General features: G+C 45.8%; 1 protein-coding gene across 1 annotated transcript in view; it reads right to left on the reverse strand.

Annotated features, from left to right (window-relative positions):
* Positions 1 to 16,313, reverse strand: part of reln (reelin) — a 97,946-nt gene that overhangs the window by 38,772 nt on the left and 42,861 nt on the right. The window contains exons 4-6 of the mRNA XM_071897550.2: positions 9,175 to 9,245; positions 980 to 1,012; positions 765 to 843 (exon numbers count right to left, since the gene is read on the reverse strand). Coding sequence (XP_071753651.2) covers positions 765 to 843; positions 980 to 1,012; positions 9,175 to 9,245 — 183 coding nt within the window. The remainder of the gene's footprint in view (positions 1 to 764; positions 844 to 979; positions 1,013 to 9,174; positions 9,246 to 16,313) is intronic.

The raw sequence follows: 16,313 nt of genomic DNA on the forward strand, positions 1-16,313 counted from the left end.
AGAGAAGAGAAGAGAAGAGAAGAGAAGAGAAGAGGGGAGGGGAGGGGAGAGAGGAGAGAAGAGAAGAGAAGAGAAGAGAAGAGAAGAGAAGAGAAGAGAAGAGGGGAGGGGAGAGGAGAGAGGAGAGGACAGCCGAGGAGAGGAGAGGAGAGAGGAGGGGAGGGGATGGGAGGAGAGAAGAGAAGAGAAGAGAAGAGAAGAGGGGAGGGAGGAGAGGAGAGAAGAGAAGAGAAGAGAAGAGGAGAGGAGAGGAGAGGAGAGGAGAGAAGAGAAGAGGGGAGGGGAGAGGGGAGAGGAGAGAGGAGAGGAGAGGCAAGGAGAGGAGAGGAGAGAGGAGGGGAGAGGAGAGAGGAGAGGAGAGGCAAGGAGAGGAGAGGAGAGAGGAGGGGACGGGAGGAGAGGAGAGGAGAGAAGAGGAGAGGAGAGTGGAGGGGAGGGGACGGGAGGAGAGAAGAGAAGAGAAGAGAAGAGAAGAGAAGAGAAGAGAAGAGAAGAGAAGAGAAGAGAAGAGAAGAGGGGAGGGGAGAGGGGAGAGGAGAGGGGAGAGGAGAGGAGAGGAGAGGAGAGAGGAGGGGAGGGGACGGGAGAAGAGAAGAGAAGAGAAGAGAAGAGAAGAAGTGAAGAGAAGAGAAGAGAATTGTAAGAGAAGAGAACTGTAAGAGGAGAGCTAAGAGAGAGTTGTAACAAAAATACAGAAAGTGTAAAGAGAGCACTGCAGGAAGACGGTGGGCATTTGGGATGGAGTCTTAACCTTTTCCACCTACCAGATGCTGGGGTCCAGCTCTCCTTGCAGGTTGGAGTCAAAGTCGTCACGCAGCACAGCATGCTTCCCATGGACCTCCGCTACACATACACACACCATATGCTTACAGTTAGACTGGATCTGTACTGTACTTTGCGTTTTCATATGATAACTACTTGTGAGATTAGAGTATTATACAGATAAAAAATAATAGAATGTCACTGAACACACACTCACCAAGACTGGGTCTCAGTGGGGACTCGGTGGGAGCTGAAACAGACAGAGAAGAACAGAATATATATCACTAATTAAGCTCTAACTGAGACACACACGGAGCCAGACTTGAGAGAGTGAAGTGAATGAGCCAAGAATGTTTCGATTATGTCTGCACTAGCCCTGCGTCAAACAGTATTTGCAATTCCTTGCATTTGTTTTATGTAGAATAGCAGATGTGTGGGCTTTGCTATAAGAACCAGAAAATAATACAGTCACAAGAAAGTATTTGAAAGTCAATTTTGTGCTTTTTTCTGTGTTGACACCTTACCTGATAGCAACTGAATTGTCTTGATGCAGTGAACCCAATCCATCTAGTACTCTAAGCAGGTTCAAATAAACGGTGAGGACTGTTTGACCCTGGTCTAGTCTGCACATAGGCTATATGCCCATGCTGATGTACCCACAATAATGTGATCATTCTAGCTGGCAGGTCACTTTGTCTGGGCAGAGGTCAAGAGCTGGAGAACTGTACACATTAGCTTTGTCAATGAGACATATCCAAACTGAACAGTAGTGATACTGATTCAACTAAGCATGGAGGACATGGGAAACAAATACACGTCATGCAATTTGCAACATGTACAGACTTGATACAGTGAGTTTATGATATGAGAATTGGACTATTCATTAGTGTTATGGGCATGTACTTGTGTGCAAAAGTGAATCTGCACATGCTGCACACTATGCATGTTCATGTGTGTACATGTCTGCACTTGTGAGTCTGTTTAAGTGTGTATCAGTCAGTAACTGCAGGGATATGGGACCATTCTTCAATCATCTCTAAGTGAAACAAACTTTCTATGTGTCCCGGTCAGCCATGGCTACAGCCTCCTGGCTGCAGATAATGTCCACTCTGATGTTAATTCCTTTCAGTAATGAAGGGCCAGGCGGCCATGATTAATGGTTCACTGCCAATTAACCGCCATCCTCCCCAGAGGGGCCTGTGCGCCGTAATCTGTGGCCGCTGCCAAGCCAACACACTCTACCATCAATCTCTCCCAGGGGACACAGCTCTGAGGAGGGAGAAGAGGGCTGGAGGGGGGTGGCGGAGTGGGTGGGTGATGAGCGTTAAAGACATAGGTTCAAACATACAGTAGATAGTTTTCAAAAGTCCAGTCTCCTTCTAAGGTACACATCTGATTGACTCATTGAGAACATTTTGTAAAACGCAGTCAGCATCCGCATTTGAGCAAAATATCATTAATTTGCTGAGCATGTATGTGACCTTTGTGCCAGAAAATGGGGGAGAAGATGGAGGAGGTAGTAGACAGTGAGCTTTAAGACTTAATAAATCAAGCTGGGACATTTCTTGTTCGATTACTTTTGAAGAATTGATATTTCATTAGCTAGTACACATTGGAAAGAGAGACAGGAAAGGTGTGTGAGAAAAGCTAGACTCGTATTTGTGAATTTGCGATCAGCAAGTGTTGATCTAAGGCACGTGCCTGCTGACACACCAGGCAACGCAAACTACGCCACTTTCAACAAATGCAACAATTTCCACCCACTTTGTGGTAAGATGTTATGCAAAGAGACTCTACATTATCTCCGTGCCAGTATTGTGGAATTTTAGATTAACTTTATTTGATGATGAGCTAATTTTGTTGGCTCTCTTCAACTTCTTTCATCACTCAATGGCACAATTGCATTGACCCAATTGAACTACATCCCCCTTCCTCCCCTTTGAGCCTCTTCACACCGCTTTGGTAGGTGGGCTGTTTTAAGAGAGCCTTATTCAAGTCTGAAGAGAAGGATAATCTGCCAATGTATTCTCCATCCAGGATGAGCCTGCCCACATGATAAGACACACCAAGATAACACACCGAAGCCTCATCCCAAAGTTTAACTCGCAGGTACTTAAGACTCTCTTTCAAACCTTACAGCACTTCTAAAATTTCCTCTGAGAGGAGGGTTTTACATTTGGGAAAGCCCTCCTAAAAACCCTTCATAAACAATAGAACCTGAATCAAGAGAGGAGGGATTATCAAAAAAATGTTTCTTAATATAGTAATGGCTCTTTGAATGTCTTTACTTTGAGCTCCAGCTTCACTTGCGTTAGCCGCCCTGGTTTCTTCCCATTGGATTCAGATGCCTGGCTTTTGGAAATGGATTTACTATTCAGAGAGGAGGGGTGGAGTGGTGCTAAAGTTTGATGCTGACTGTAGAAGTTGGAGTCTTAGTGCTGTGTTTGACAGAGCCGGGCGGTTCAGTGGCTGTGACTGCTGCCGTTGCTGCTGCTCTGGTGGGCCCTGACGCGCAGCTCCATGGCTGGAGCTCTGGCTCGACGATGAAGCCCATTAAAAGCAGATCAAAGGGCCTTCCTCCCTCTCCCTCTCTCTTGCTCTCTCCCTTTCTCCCCGTCTAATCCTCCAAACGTCTGCTGATTCAAAACATGTTTAGAGGAGTTATCAATCCCAGGACGTGTATTTCTCTCTCTCTCTCTCTCTCTCTCTCTCTCCTTGCTCCTCATTAACATTCTTATTAAATTGTAATGGCGATGAAGTGCTGTACAGCGTGCGTGCGTATATGTTTGCTAATGCACACATTGCATTTTTACAAGTTTACATATTCAACCTCTCCACGTGAACAGAGCATGTACCGAAACTCTTCAACCCAACCCGATTCCTGGTAATCCACCCACTCAAACTGACATAATAATAAATGCTTGGTTTATATTCTGCTCTCTTCAGTCTTTTCCCGTCCCTCTCTTAAACAAACCCTCCTAAATCTCTCCCACTCTTTCTAGTGAGGCCGTTTGGCTGGAGAAAGGCCCAGAAGAAATTTTTTTTTTCGGGTGCTGGATAATCCCTTCAAGCCTCCAAAAAGGCCTCATTTACAGTTTTCCTTCTCCATGCTTCATCACCCTCTCCTGCTGTCTCTCTCACTTTCCTTCTATCGCAATCTCTCCCTCTTCCCCCCCACTCCTCCATCCCCACCCGCTCTGTCTCCCGCTGCCTAACCCTCTGCGCACAGGGAGCAGACAGTGGCGCTCATTTCACTTGGATTAATCCCCTCTCACTTTCTTAAAGACTTCAATTACTGCCTCCTCTATTAGCGGCTCATCTCTGCTAATGCCTGTATCTCCCCGGCCAGGGCTTATATTCACATGCACGCGGAAGCAAGGACACACACACACACACACACCAAAACATATACACACAGCCAGCTTCGCTCTCCACGGCTGACCCAACCCTCTCTCCTATTCTCCTATATGCACGTACTCACGCACATACACACACACACACACACATAAACAGGAGCAACAAAAAGGAGGAGGGCCCTGTATAAACTAAACCCGGACTAAAGTCGGATGGGTGTTGATGAGCAGAGTTGGCTTGGTATGGGGGGGGGGGGGGGGGGGGGGCAAAATGAGCATAAGCTTTGGCAGACTCAGACATCTCGGCACAAAGAGCGCAGGGCACAAGTCATCTTAAATCTTCTCCCTCTCTTCTCTCCATCTTCCAGCTCTAATCTCCTCTCTCTCTCTCTCTCTTTTTCTCCCCATCCGGTAAACTGCACCCGCTCTTCCAATCTCCCTTGTTCTTTCTCTCTATTTCTCCCCCCCCCCCCCCTTCATCTGACTCACATCCTTGACGATGTGCGCCGTGTGTTTGAAGTTGACTTGCTCCCGTCTAATTGGCGGTTGCAATTACTGACTCACCAGGACACAGGATGCTGTTGTTTTTCCTTCTGCAATGAATAAAAAAGAGATGGCTCTCCAAGGTCAGATTGCAGCCACTTCACTCCACTCAGCGGAGAACAGGCCCTTTGTATGGGCTTCAATTGGCATCATTACAATAATCATAGGTGAGTGGAGAGGAGGCCAGCAAAGAAATAAGACTAACTACTATTTTCCTGTTTTGGTGTTACCTTTTCTAGTTTTAAAGTATAGGTGGAGTCTAAGGGAAAGACTAAACATCTTTTTCTTCACAATAGAGAGAAAAATAGGGAGTCTAGCCAAGTATCTGAAAACATGAGGGTAGGCCAATTTAGCATACAATAGTTGGCTGTCTGAATGTGTTGTTCATCTCTTTGGCAGACGAGAGAGATGGGGGGCAGGACAACGCAGGTTCTTCCCTACAGCGTCCAACAACATAACAACCCCCCTTGCTTGCTGAAGTAGATTATTTGAGGTAATTTCGACAAAATCGCCCAGACAAAATAGTAAGAGAGGAATCGGGTCAACAGGAGAAGAAGTAGAGAAAGAGGACTGGAAGGACAGAAAGGAAAAGAGCTGATAATGGAGAAAAGAGAGACTGGAGACAGTCGGGACGCCAGAGGAGAGGAGATATAGAGGAGTGAGGTCTCAAGGTTTCTTGTCGGTGAGTGATGAGGGATGGCAGGCACGCCGGCACTCAGCCAGGCAGGCGGGCTGGCTGGCAGACTGGGTGGGTGGTGAGGAGGTGGGAGAGGGGAGGCCACCCGTCCCCCCTCTGTCGCACTGTGCTCAGGCGTCCCTCAGGGAGCAGTGGCCTCTTTGAGTTATATGTCCCTTTAATAATCCATCTGGGGTGCGGTGCACTTGGCCAGGCCCATAAAGACCTGATTTATCCCCGCGCTGGAAATGAGAGGACCTGGCAATGCCGGGCAGAAAGCAGGGCTGCTGGCCCTCCTGTCAGGAGATAGAGCTGATGGACTGCCTGCCGCGCCACCCACCACCCACAACCACCCCACCCCTCCGCACAGAGCATCCTTCCCCGGCCGGCCCTCCCTCTCCTCATCCCCTTCCCTGGCTCTTCTCATCTGGGCTCAATAAGTCTCTTTATGGTCGCTCAGCAGGAGAGGAAAAGTACTTCTGTTTCATCCTCCTGCCTGTCTGTTCTTATACTTGCAGTCATTTAAAACGGTGGCGGTAATTTGCATTTCGCCGCGTCATGCTTCAAAGCATCGCTAGAAGCCTGTCCAAACAATTCGGCAATGTGCTGATCGGTGCCACAAACTACCCCAGTGCGCTGTGCATTTTATTTGATTGCAACAGTATCTGTCATAGACTCCCATTAGCTTTGTATTCTGAGTGCATGAATACGAATGAAATGTGGGGATTTTTCTCTGCTGGTTGGTGGGAAAAGTAATGGGGGTATACTGGGTGTAGATCAAAGCCAAACAGAGGGGAAGTTGGAGGGATGAAGGGAAGGTGGGATGGAGGGATAGGGAGAGAAAGAGTGCTGGCACAGCAGAAGGGAGCTGTGAGAGCACAGGGGGGGTAGTGTGTCTGGGGCCAGGCATCCCCCAGCACCGCCACAGACAGATCCTCTTACACACACACACACACACACACACTTCCCTCCTCTTCTTATGTCTGAGCAGGCTTTTAGCGGCACTAGACTGGAAACATTAAAACAAACACCTGTCTCCGTTAACTTGTTGCTTAGGCTTTCTATTAATGACAGGGAAAGTGCAGGATGTCAGAAGTTCCACAGCAAGTTAAGGGTTTATTCCTCTCCTCTCCTCTCCTCTCCTCTCCTCTCACCTTTCTTTATCCCTAATCTTTTACATTAGAATTTACTTGAATGATCTCTTTCTCGCTCCTTCTCTTCCTATTTCTAAGCTCATATTCAGGCTGCAATGTTAGCTCCTTTCTCTGGCTCCCTGGTTAATCTGCCCATTTGTTCTTAAAGGCTTCAGCCTGGCTGATCACCCCTGATTGCCCTTCTTACTCGAGCAGCCTGCTCTCTCTTCCTCTCCCTGCATCCTTTCCATTCCTCCCTCTCTCCTTTTCTCTCTCTCCCTCCCTCTACTGCATAGATCATAACCCTGCTTTAGATAGCTTTCATTCCTCCAACTCCTCAAAGCCAGAGTCTTAAGCACATGAACTTCTGAAGTGGCTTGAGCTGGCCCCGTATCTTTTATTCCACTTTGAATGCTAATGCCTAGATTTGAAGAAACTTTGCTTGGAGCAGCCTGCACTCTCTTTGCCACTCTGCGGCTGAATTTGGGATGGTAGCCTATTTGATCCTGCCGGAAGGGAAAATTCTACGGACCTCTGCCTCACCCCCTGGTAAGTCTGACTTTGTCGAAGGAACTAAGATTCTAAACAGAGATTTTTTTTCACTTTAGCTCCTTAGTTTCTGCATTACCAAACTTCTTTAAAACGGTCCTCTGTACAGTTTTGGCTGCTCCATTGCACAGTTTGTTTTAATGTCATAGCACTTCTCTGGTTTTCCTTTTTATGTCAAGAGCATTGCACACTCCAACTTCATAACATTTTTTTAATCTCCACAGCTCTTTTGAAGTTGCAAGTTTTGGTTTGGATGGAGAGCGAGGACCCGGCTGTTCAGTGGAACCGAGAATGATGCCAGTCTCCGCTCGGACAATCCACCGGAGACCAGAAATTACCGGGCCACATCTCTCTCCTTCTCCGTTTCTCCTCCTCCTTTCCCTTCCCGTCCCTCTCTCTCTCTCCATGTCTCCCTGGTCTCCTTTCTCCTCCTCTCCTGTTGCCCACGGCATGTTCATTTCTCATTTGTAATTCAGATTTCCTGGCGTAATTCGGCAACAGAAAGAGCGACACATTATTGGCCGTCAAAGGAATTAGCCTGTAACAAGGTCGGTCGCCCACTCTCATCTACTCTCTCCCCACCTTTTCCTTTTTTGTAATGGTGTTTGATCACCCCTCTACCACCTCCCTGCAGCCACATCACCTGCAATTTATGACCTTCAACTTTCTCATTAACACGCTCCCTTCATCCCTCCATCTCTCGATCCCTCCATCCTTCCATCTCTCCTTCACCAGTGAGACAGGAACTCTCATTACTGAAACTGGCAATTTACTGCCCTACACTCCTCAGCTATCTCCTCTTCTCTATCTCTCTCTCGCTCTGTCACCTCTCTTCCTGCTGTCTATCCCGTCTCAACCCCCTCCCCACCCCACCCCCCACCTTGAGTTTTTTCCTCCCTCTATTCCCCTCATACCTGTTCACTTTCTTTGCAGATTACACTCTTCGCCATCTCTGCCTGCTACTCTCTTTCTCGCCAACACCCTCCCTCCTCCAAGGTCTTGTAAGGTCTAAAATCTCTGTTTTCCAGCTTGCCCACTGTGAGTGAGTGAGCGAGTGTGTGTGTGTGTGTGAGTCTGACGCTGCCGGGCCTTGGCATTGACCAGCAAAGTGACTGCTGTTTGGCTGCAGATGTTTCACCTGCAGGGGGAGAAGACTGGGGCAGTGTGTCAATGGTGGTGAGAGGTTGAGCTCTTGGGCGAGGAGACAGAGGAGAGAAGCCTTGCCTCTCTCTCTCTCTCTCTCTCTCTCTCTCTCTCTCTGACTGAGGGCTCCATGCTTCATGTTTTCCAAGTGGCATGGAGCCATGGAGTTGATCACTCTCTGCCTGGCATGTGCTACAGTCGATGGTACTGTCTCCAATGACCTACTGCTGAGGGCCACACCAAGAGTCTTGTCTCTTGTCTCTGGCACCGCAAGACGCGCCAGACCATTTAATTCTCTCTAATATAGACTAAATGATCATCGGAATGACAGATTTAAAAGCTGACATTCAGTGCTATTCCCCTTGAAACAGTCATGCAAAAAAGTCCCATTAGCATCCAGTGTGCATCTCCACTTCCAATACTAAAGTCAAATTTGATCTACAAGGAGGAGTTCTTGAGTGAGGAGGAGGCTTTTTTGCCTGTAAACAAGCAATTATACACACTCAGCATGCAGAGTGGGACTGCGCTGTCTGTCAATAGCTACTTAAGGCTGTCACAGAAAGTGGATGTAAGAAGAGTCGGCCATAAAGCGTAAATCTCCGGCAGAGGAAAAAAAAAAAAAAAAGAAGAAAAAAAAAGAGCTGAGTTTAGCATAAGCTGAAATTAAGCTGGCAATATAGGACATCCAAATATCCCTGGCTCTAGCTGCATCATTAGGCAGAGAGAGGGCTAGGAAGTGCTGCAGTGCCACCGTCATGAAGAAGCAGCATGTCAACCATATGTCATCCATATTCTAACAGTGTGTGTATATGATGGACGGTAATAGGAAGTGAGAGGGTGGTCCGCGTGTGTATATTATGTCCGTGCGTGGGTGTATGTGTGTGTGTTTGTGGCTACATGCATGTGGCCATATGTGTATGTCTTCACGCATGTAGAGTATGTGCATGTGTTAGTGTCATTGAAGGGGTAGAGGTGTGTGTGTGTGTGTGTGTGTGTGCTCTCCCTGCTAACTCACCTCCCTGCTCACAGAGCTGCTGGGCCAGAGCGTCCTTGAAGATGATCTGTCCTCGGTGTGTTGCCGTGGCCCTGAGAGATGGAGAGATGGAGAGAGAGAGAGAACAGGAGAGAAGAGAGAGAGAGAGAGAGAGCATTAACACAAACAGCGCCGAGGAGAAAGATAACGAGTCTATCTCCCAATATGAAGATGAACCCGGCACAGATGGCATCATTTCCCACTAAATGAAAGTGTGTTTATTCGAGCATCCCACACAAACAAAAAGGATATCTGCCCTTACTGAAAAGAACTGAGGTAAATATATTACTTTAGGAGGTGAAAACAACAACAATTAGCATCAAAACACTTGAAACAGCCAAAAATGGCCCTTACACAAACAAGCTTCTCTGTGGCTACGTTTACATGCAGACAATAATACGACTAATGCCAGTACTCTGATTAAGACAATAGGTTATTGCAACTATTTAAATGAAAAATGACTAATAGAATAACATGAGCTAAATCACCAACTACACATACACAGCTTGATCACACTGACAGAAATGCAATTAAGGTGTATATATGTTCTGACTGGTCTCTATTACTGAGTAAAATTGTACTCCACACACGTTACTGCCCTTGCGCTTACTCTAAAAACATAATTGCACAAAATCAAAGCAGGGTGTTGACAAGGGTCTTGCCTTACTCACATTATTGTATTAATCTCATTTCACATTTTTTGTGTGCATGTAAAAGTGGTCTATAAGAGACAAAAACTTACAAAACCTCTTCCAATGGCATTCCCTCATTGTACCGACCAGTTCCCTGCACTAGCTTAATACTGTACATTCTTGCATGCTTGTGTGTATTTAACTGTACATAGCGTGCTATATTTATGGAATGGAATATGAATTTCTTCCTGTGGCCGTGAAATGCATTATTCATTCGAATATGGAGCAAACTTTAAGAATCTAAGAGGGTGAAATGGCTTGGAGTGCGGTGGGATCTTTTACACAGACACCGAGACATGCTCTACTGTACTGTAGCTACAGAAAGAGACCCACTCTCAGCTGTAACAGCAGAAGGTCATTGGATAAAGATGCACACGGCAAAAGCAGCTCTCTAGTAGTTAAGTGTATAGAGTATAATGGCACGGTGTATTTCTCGTTGCCATTGTATATATTCACCTGTTACATGGTGCATCCCTTTACAGCACAAGATACCCAGTTCCAGTCATCCATTCCAGTCATAATAATAAACTCTACTTGTAAAACACTTTTTAAAACAACACTTTCCAAATAAAACAGCAGGGAGAGCAAAGTAAAACATAACAGGGCAAAATGCCATATAGTTTGGGGAAAACAAGTGACACTATTAATTAAGAGTCAATGAGGGTGAGTTTTAAAAGTGACTTGAATTAAGATACTGGTTTAGCTAGCTTGATCTCCTCAGGCAGCTTGTTCCAAATCTTCACTGTACAGCAGTAATGTTTTCACTGAGCTGCTAAAGGGGAGACAGATAGACTGGAGGGCAAGAGATGGCTAGCAGGCCGACATGAAAACAGAAAAATGATGTCAGGGATGTGCGAGGGCTAGTGACCATTTCTCCTGAGCCCTCAGGAGTAGACCGTGGCAACAGTTCAGCACACTGATGTAGGTTCGGCTAAAACAATCATGCACTCACACACACACATGCACCCGTACACACATACAGTAGGTTATTTAACCGTTATTTGACCAGCCAGATCAATTAAGAGCAAAGTTTCATTTAAAATGACGGCATAGCAAAAAACATTCACACAACAGTCATCACAAGAAGAAATCACTCGCATAAAAGGGCAACAGACATCAGAACAAGTCAGAACCCCTCCTAACTTAGCATGCCAGGCCATAAGACAACAAAGGCACAACCGATTTACAAAAACAAATGTGCAAAGGCAAATACATTATCAAGAGAATGTTAAAAGGGATAAAAGGGCATGAAAGGAGGACACAGGGGAACACTGAGGTGGAGCGATTACTGGGTCGGGAAGCAGCTGCAATTTTCAGAGAGTCCTTGAAAGGAGTTATTGGGATAAAATTGTCCAGTTTCAAAGCCCTTTGTAGCTCATTCCAGTCACTGACAGCAGCAAAATGGGCCGAGGAGTGGCCCCATGAAGGAAAGTTCTGTGCACGAAGAAAAAAGCACTACACTTTTAAAAGACTGATAAAAAAAACTGTCCACACCGCTCCTAGAAGCTACATTTTGCCCACACAAAAACACAAAAAAAACAGAGGGGAATCAGTTGGAGTGGGATTGAGGTCAAAAACATAAAGAGGATAAATATCCCAGCCGCGCCCCGTTTCCTCGCTGGCTGTTTTATTGCCTGGCGTCGTCCCCATCTTAGATTGCAGCATCACTGCATGTCCATCAAGGAAAGTAGAGCAGTTGGTTAGAGTCTCGTCTCAGCTGTCTGGCACACAGGCAACGTTTTAATGTTGTCATTTGGCTTTGGTAGTAATTATCAACTTTGTCTGAGGCTCGTAAATCTGAACGGGCTCACGCCAACACATACACACACACATGCATACGGAAGCATGCGTGCCACCCACATACAGTAAAAGTTCCTTTAACAGGGCACTTGTGGAAATAAGAAAAACCTCTCTTCATCCCACATAAGGAGACGCCTGTGTTCCTCACACTGTTGTCTCAGTGTTCCCAGGGCCTTGTGGCTTTCAAAGTAAAGACATTACACAACATGTCTATTATCTAAGTGAAACCAATATAGCAGAGCTCCGAGTAACCTCCCTGTGTTGTCAGACCCACTCTACTTCAACTTCTGAGGAAGCTACCCAGACAGCTTTCTGTGTCCTATGCCACACCCTGTCAACATACATCACAACACAGAGTGAGGCGGAGAAAAGAGGAGAGGAGAGGAGAGGAGAGGAGAGGAGAGGAGAGGAGAGGAGAGGAGAGGAGAGCTTATGGGGCAAATACAACATGGTGGGTGCCTGAGTCAATGTGGTCTACATCCATTTTCCTCCCTTTTTCCTTCTGATACTTCATTCCTCTGGCACTCCCTCTTTCACTCTCTATCATCCCCTGTTGATTTTGCCTCTCTGTTCATCTCAAAAGCCTCTCCCTCTCACCTCCCAAACTCTGCCCCACCCCGGCCCACCACGCAGGCTCAGGCCTTTTATGGGTGTCAAGGCATTTACACGTTCATCTCAGCTCATGAATAATGAATGGGACCCTCATTAATTAGTAAGGAGCTCTTGTGCCTGTGCAGGGCTGGGAGAAAACATACTTAATTACATTCATATTTCAGAATTGGGTGAAAACTAATTTGAGTTTGGTATTTATGAATAAAAGATGGCGCGTAACGAACAGCGGGTGGGGATGTAGGAACAAGGCACTTAAATATTTACTAAACACAGTCTCAGCCGATGTTCACTAACGAGACGCTGTTCAGCGCTAGGGAACAGGGGGCGCTATCAAAGAGCACGTTTGACCTCACATGTTACACACACACACACTGAACACACACACACGTCTGTGACACAAACCCATACCAAGCCAGGTAGAAGAAATGCTATGCACAGTTGACTGAAATGTGAAAGCTGTTATGGTGTTTTGGAGGAAATGCTTTTTCAGATGCAATTAAGTGCAATGTCTCTTTGAAAATGCCAAAGGCACTTGTCTGTTTCTAATGATGTTGTTCTCCTTCCTCCAATAAATACAGCGGCATCCGCAAAACAAATGACAAAAAAGAAAAGCTCAATGGGAAAGAGAGTGTGGTTTTTTGATAGCGTGCGTGCGTATGTATACAGTTTGTGTGTGTGGGTATGTGTGAGTGTGTGTGAGTTAATAACGTGTGTGTCATTAAAGCAGTAGCCAGGAGAGGGCATTTAGGCCGAGCCGAAGAGTGTGTGATCGGCGCAGCGCGACGCCAGCGTCTGTCCTGCCGTCACACTCCGCTGGCCCCTCAGCGTGTGTCTCTCATTACTGTCTCCACTCTGGGAGCCACACACACACACACACACATACACAGAATCACACATGTACACACAAACCATTTATTGAACATCTAAATGTTAATTTGACTTTCTTTGGGGGGAAAAAAGCAATTAAGGGCCTAAACGTGTCAGTGTTTTTTTTTTTCCTCTCTCTCTCTGATTCAAACGAGGGATCATTCATCTTGTGAAAATAAGTGTCATCCTCTCCCCTCTCATTAGTCTGGGGGAGCAAATCTGTGAGATGGGGAGGAGAGAGAGGGATTTGAGCAAGATAGAAAAAGAGGAAGAGAGAGAGAGGGGGGTGAAAGGATTGAAAGAGAAATGGATAGATGGAGAGAGGGGAGGGGGTTGGGATGTGGTCAGAGGAGATAGAGATGGAGGGGAGATGGCCTTGTCTTTCAGAGTCCACGATCTGCTGTCAAACGCCAAGGCATGTGAGTAGAAGCAATGATCCATCCCCTCCATATATATATATATATATATATACGCATACACATATACAGTATATATATAGATATATATATATATCTATATATATATAAACACACACACACACACACACACACACACACACACACACACACACACACACAGCCATCTATGAGCTTTAACATGTATGCAGATGGACAGGCTGTCACTCAAAGAGCTCCCAATAGGGCCTAGAGTGTGTAATTACCAAGCATGTCTTCCATGTTAGATTACATGTTGCTGTCGGCCATAAGCATCCCCCAGGAGCCGGCTTGACAGCTCCCTGCTAACCACACACACACACACACACACACACACACACACACACACACGCAAACAGTGTCGTACCCTATGTAAAAATATAACTATTGCTATCTTAAATACAGGAGTACACACTGACCACACAAACAAACTCTAGACACACACTCACACACACACACACACACACACACACACAGACAAATGAGTGACAGTTATTCCAAAGTCTACACATGCTTGGTGAGCAATCATTTTCTCTCTCAACAAGACTCAACACCAACATTACATCTGAGGTTGGAGAACACACACGTTGCTCCGCTCCTCTTCCCTCGTTAGACGACGCTCCCATCCCGTTCTCCTCAAATCCCAATTAAAAGCTCATTTTCTCTCCCAGCTCGCTAGGCCTGTTGGTAATCATGATTAATATCAGGAATTACAGTGGGGACCAGTGCCAGTCGCCAGCATTGATTTGGTGCATTTGGACCTAGCCTTTAAAATAATACACCCTAATTGGTTGATTTATCTTCCATGTTGAGGACCAGCTGTGGTTATGGCACGGCAATCGGGGATCACGGAAAAAGAGCAGAGAGAGAAAGATAGAGAAGTGAAGACAGAAGGACAAAGAGAGAGAGAGTGAGGAAGAGAGAAAGATACAATCTAGTGCTTCAGTTTTCAGTGTCTCCAACAAGCCACCGATCAGGAGCTTTGATCCAAACGGGGTTTTTTTATTCCAGCCCGGTGTTTTCATACCCATCTGGGCCAGAGTAGGTGTGACTGGCTTTGTGGAATCACATTACTCCCTCCTCCTTCCTCCCCTAAATTAATTAATTGAAAAGGCTCTTGGAGAACATGCAAATTTAATGAAGCTCCACAGAGGAGGGATTTGGGAGTTGTTTGGCAAATTACCTGCTTGTTAGCACAGGGTCAAACAGAGAGTTACTGCTCAGAATACAGCCAGAAGAAGAGCAATTGACCCTGACTACTGTTAGTGAGTATAAGTAATAATTAGGAGATTAGGAAATCAACAGCACATGGAGTCAATATAATTATGGGATTTTGAAAGAAAAAATGGAGTCAAATCTAAAAAAGCTGTTGATTTTCTGGCTGAGGCAAATACATGTGCTGATATGTGTTTTTTCTCTCCTTTCCCCCTTATTGTTATACTGTCAAGAGTATAAAAGCTACTGTAAAAGAAAGGAATCCAACCCTAAAGACATCTGCCTCTCTTCCTCGCCTTTTCTGCAAGGGTCAGACTAGGACAAAGGAGGAGAAGAGAGAGAGCATCTATTTACCCAGAGTCAACAGCAGAGAGATGGATACCCACACCCAGTCATGACTGCTATTTACCTTGTCAATCAGAATGGAGCACATTTGCAGGAACAGACAGCACAGAATGCGGACCAATCATTCAACACAAAATACATCTGTGCAGACCCCCCTCTCCCTTGAGCATGCTTCATTTTGCTGCATTTAAAATCAAATGCTTTTCTTTTTTTTTTCAATTTCCACGCTCTATTTCATTTAGAATTGATAAGGAGGTCACTGTCCCAGCAGGTGGGAGATGAGACTGTGTGGTGTTGGCGTGACACAGATGTGATGTGGACAAGTCACGGCAGTATTGATCAGAGCACTGGTGTGTAAGTGTGCGTCGATGTGTGTGTGTGTGTGTGTGTGTGTGTGGCTGTGTGTATGTAAGTATTGGGGTCATGGAGTGCCCCTTGGGAAATAAGAAATATCATCAGCATTAAAAACCCTAAGGGTAAATAGCAACAAGAATCAGGGGGGTCACATGCTGAAGAGAACAGGAATGGGTTTACGTCTAAAGGTAATAATGATTTACTGCTAAATTCAGAAAAATGGGCACATTGTCAGAGATGTGAGAGATATAAGAGTTGCTGTCTTATGTGTGAACATGTGATATATGAAAATTGGAATTGTATGGGTGGGTTGTGTCAGATCTGCAGCTCCAGTAGGTCTGAGGGGGAAAAAATGGGTCGGATTTATGTGCTGTGTCATGCATGCACATTTCTCCTCCATATTTCCTCATCTACAATGCCACGATGTGATTACCCCGAACCAATCCTTCATGTTCCCTTGTGGGACATCTATGGTGAACCTGTGACACTGCCATAGGCCAAAATCGAATATGTTTGACTCCAATGGCGCTTTAATGATGAGGGGAGCTCATTAACTAGTGATTTTATGTTAAAACAGATTGAAAGATTGACTCAAGCAGCAGAAAATCAATGCAGAAGACTAATACCAGGAGAAATGAGGTGCTGGGTTAGATAGGTCATCTGTCAGCCTGACACTCTGAACTCTGACCTTTGACCTCTCATTGAGATAACAAGCTGTCTATCATCCGTTCTGTAAGGATCATCCAAGTGGCGGACTGGATAGGTGGCTCTTTGGAGGAAACAGTATTATCGTTATTGTCAT

Source organism: Centroberyx gerrardi, chromosome 4, assembly GCF_048128805.1.
Source record: "Centroberyx gerrardi isolate f3 chromosome 4, fCenGer3.hap1.cur.20231027, whole genome shotgun sequence".
NCBI classification, from domain to species: Eukaryota; Metazoa; Chordata; class Actinopteri; order Beryciformes; family Berycidae; genus Centroberyx; species Centroberyx gerrardi.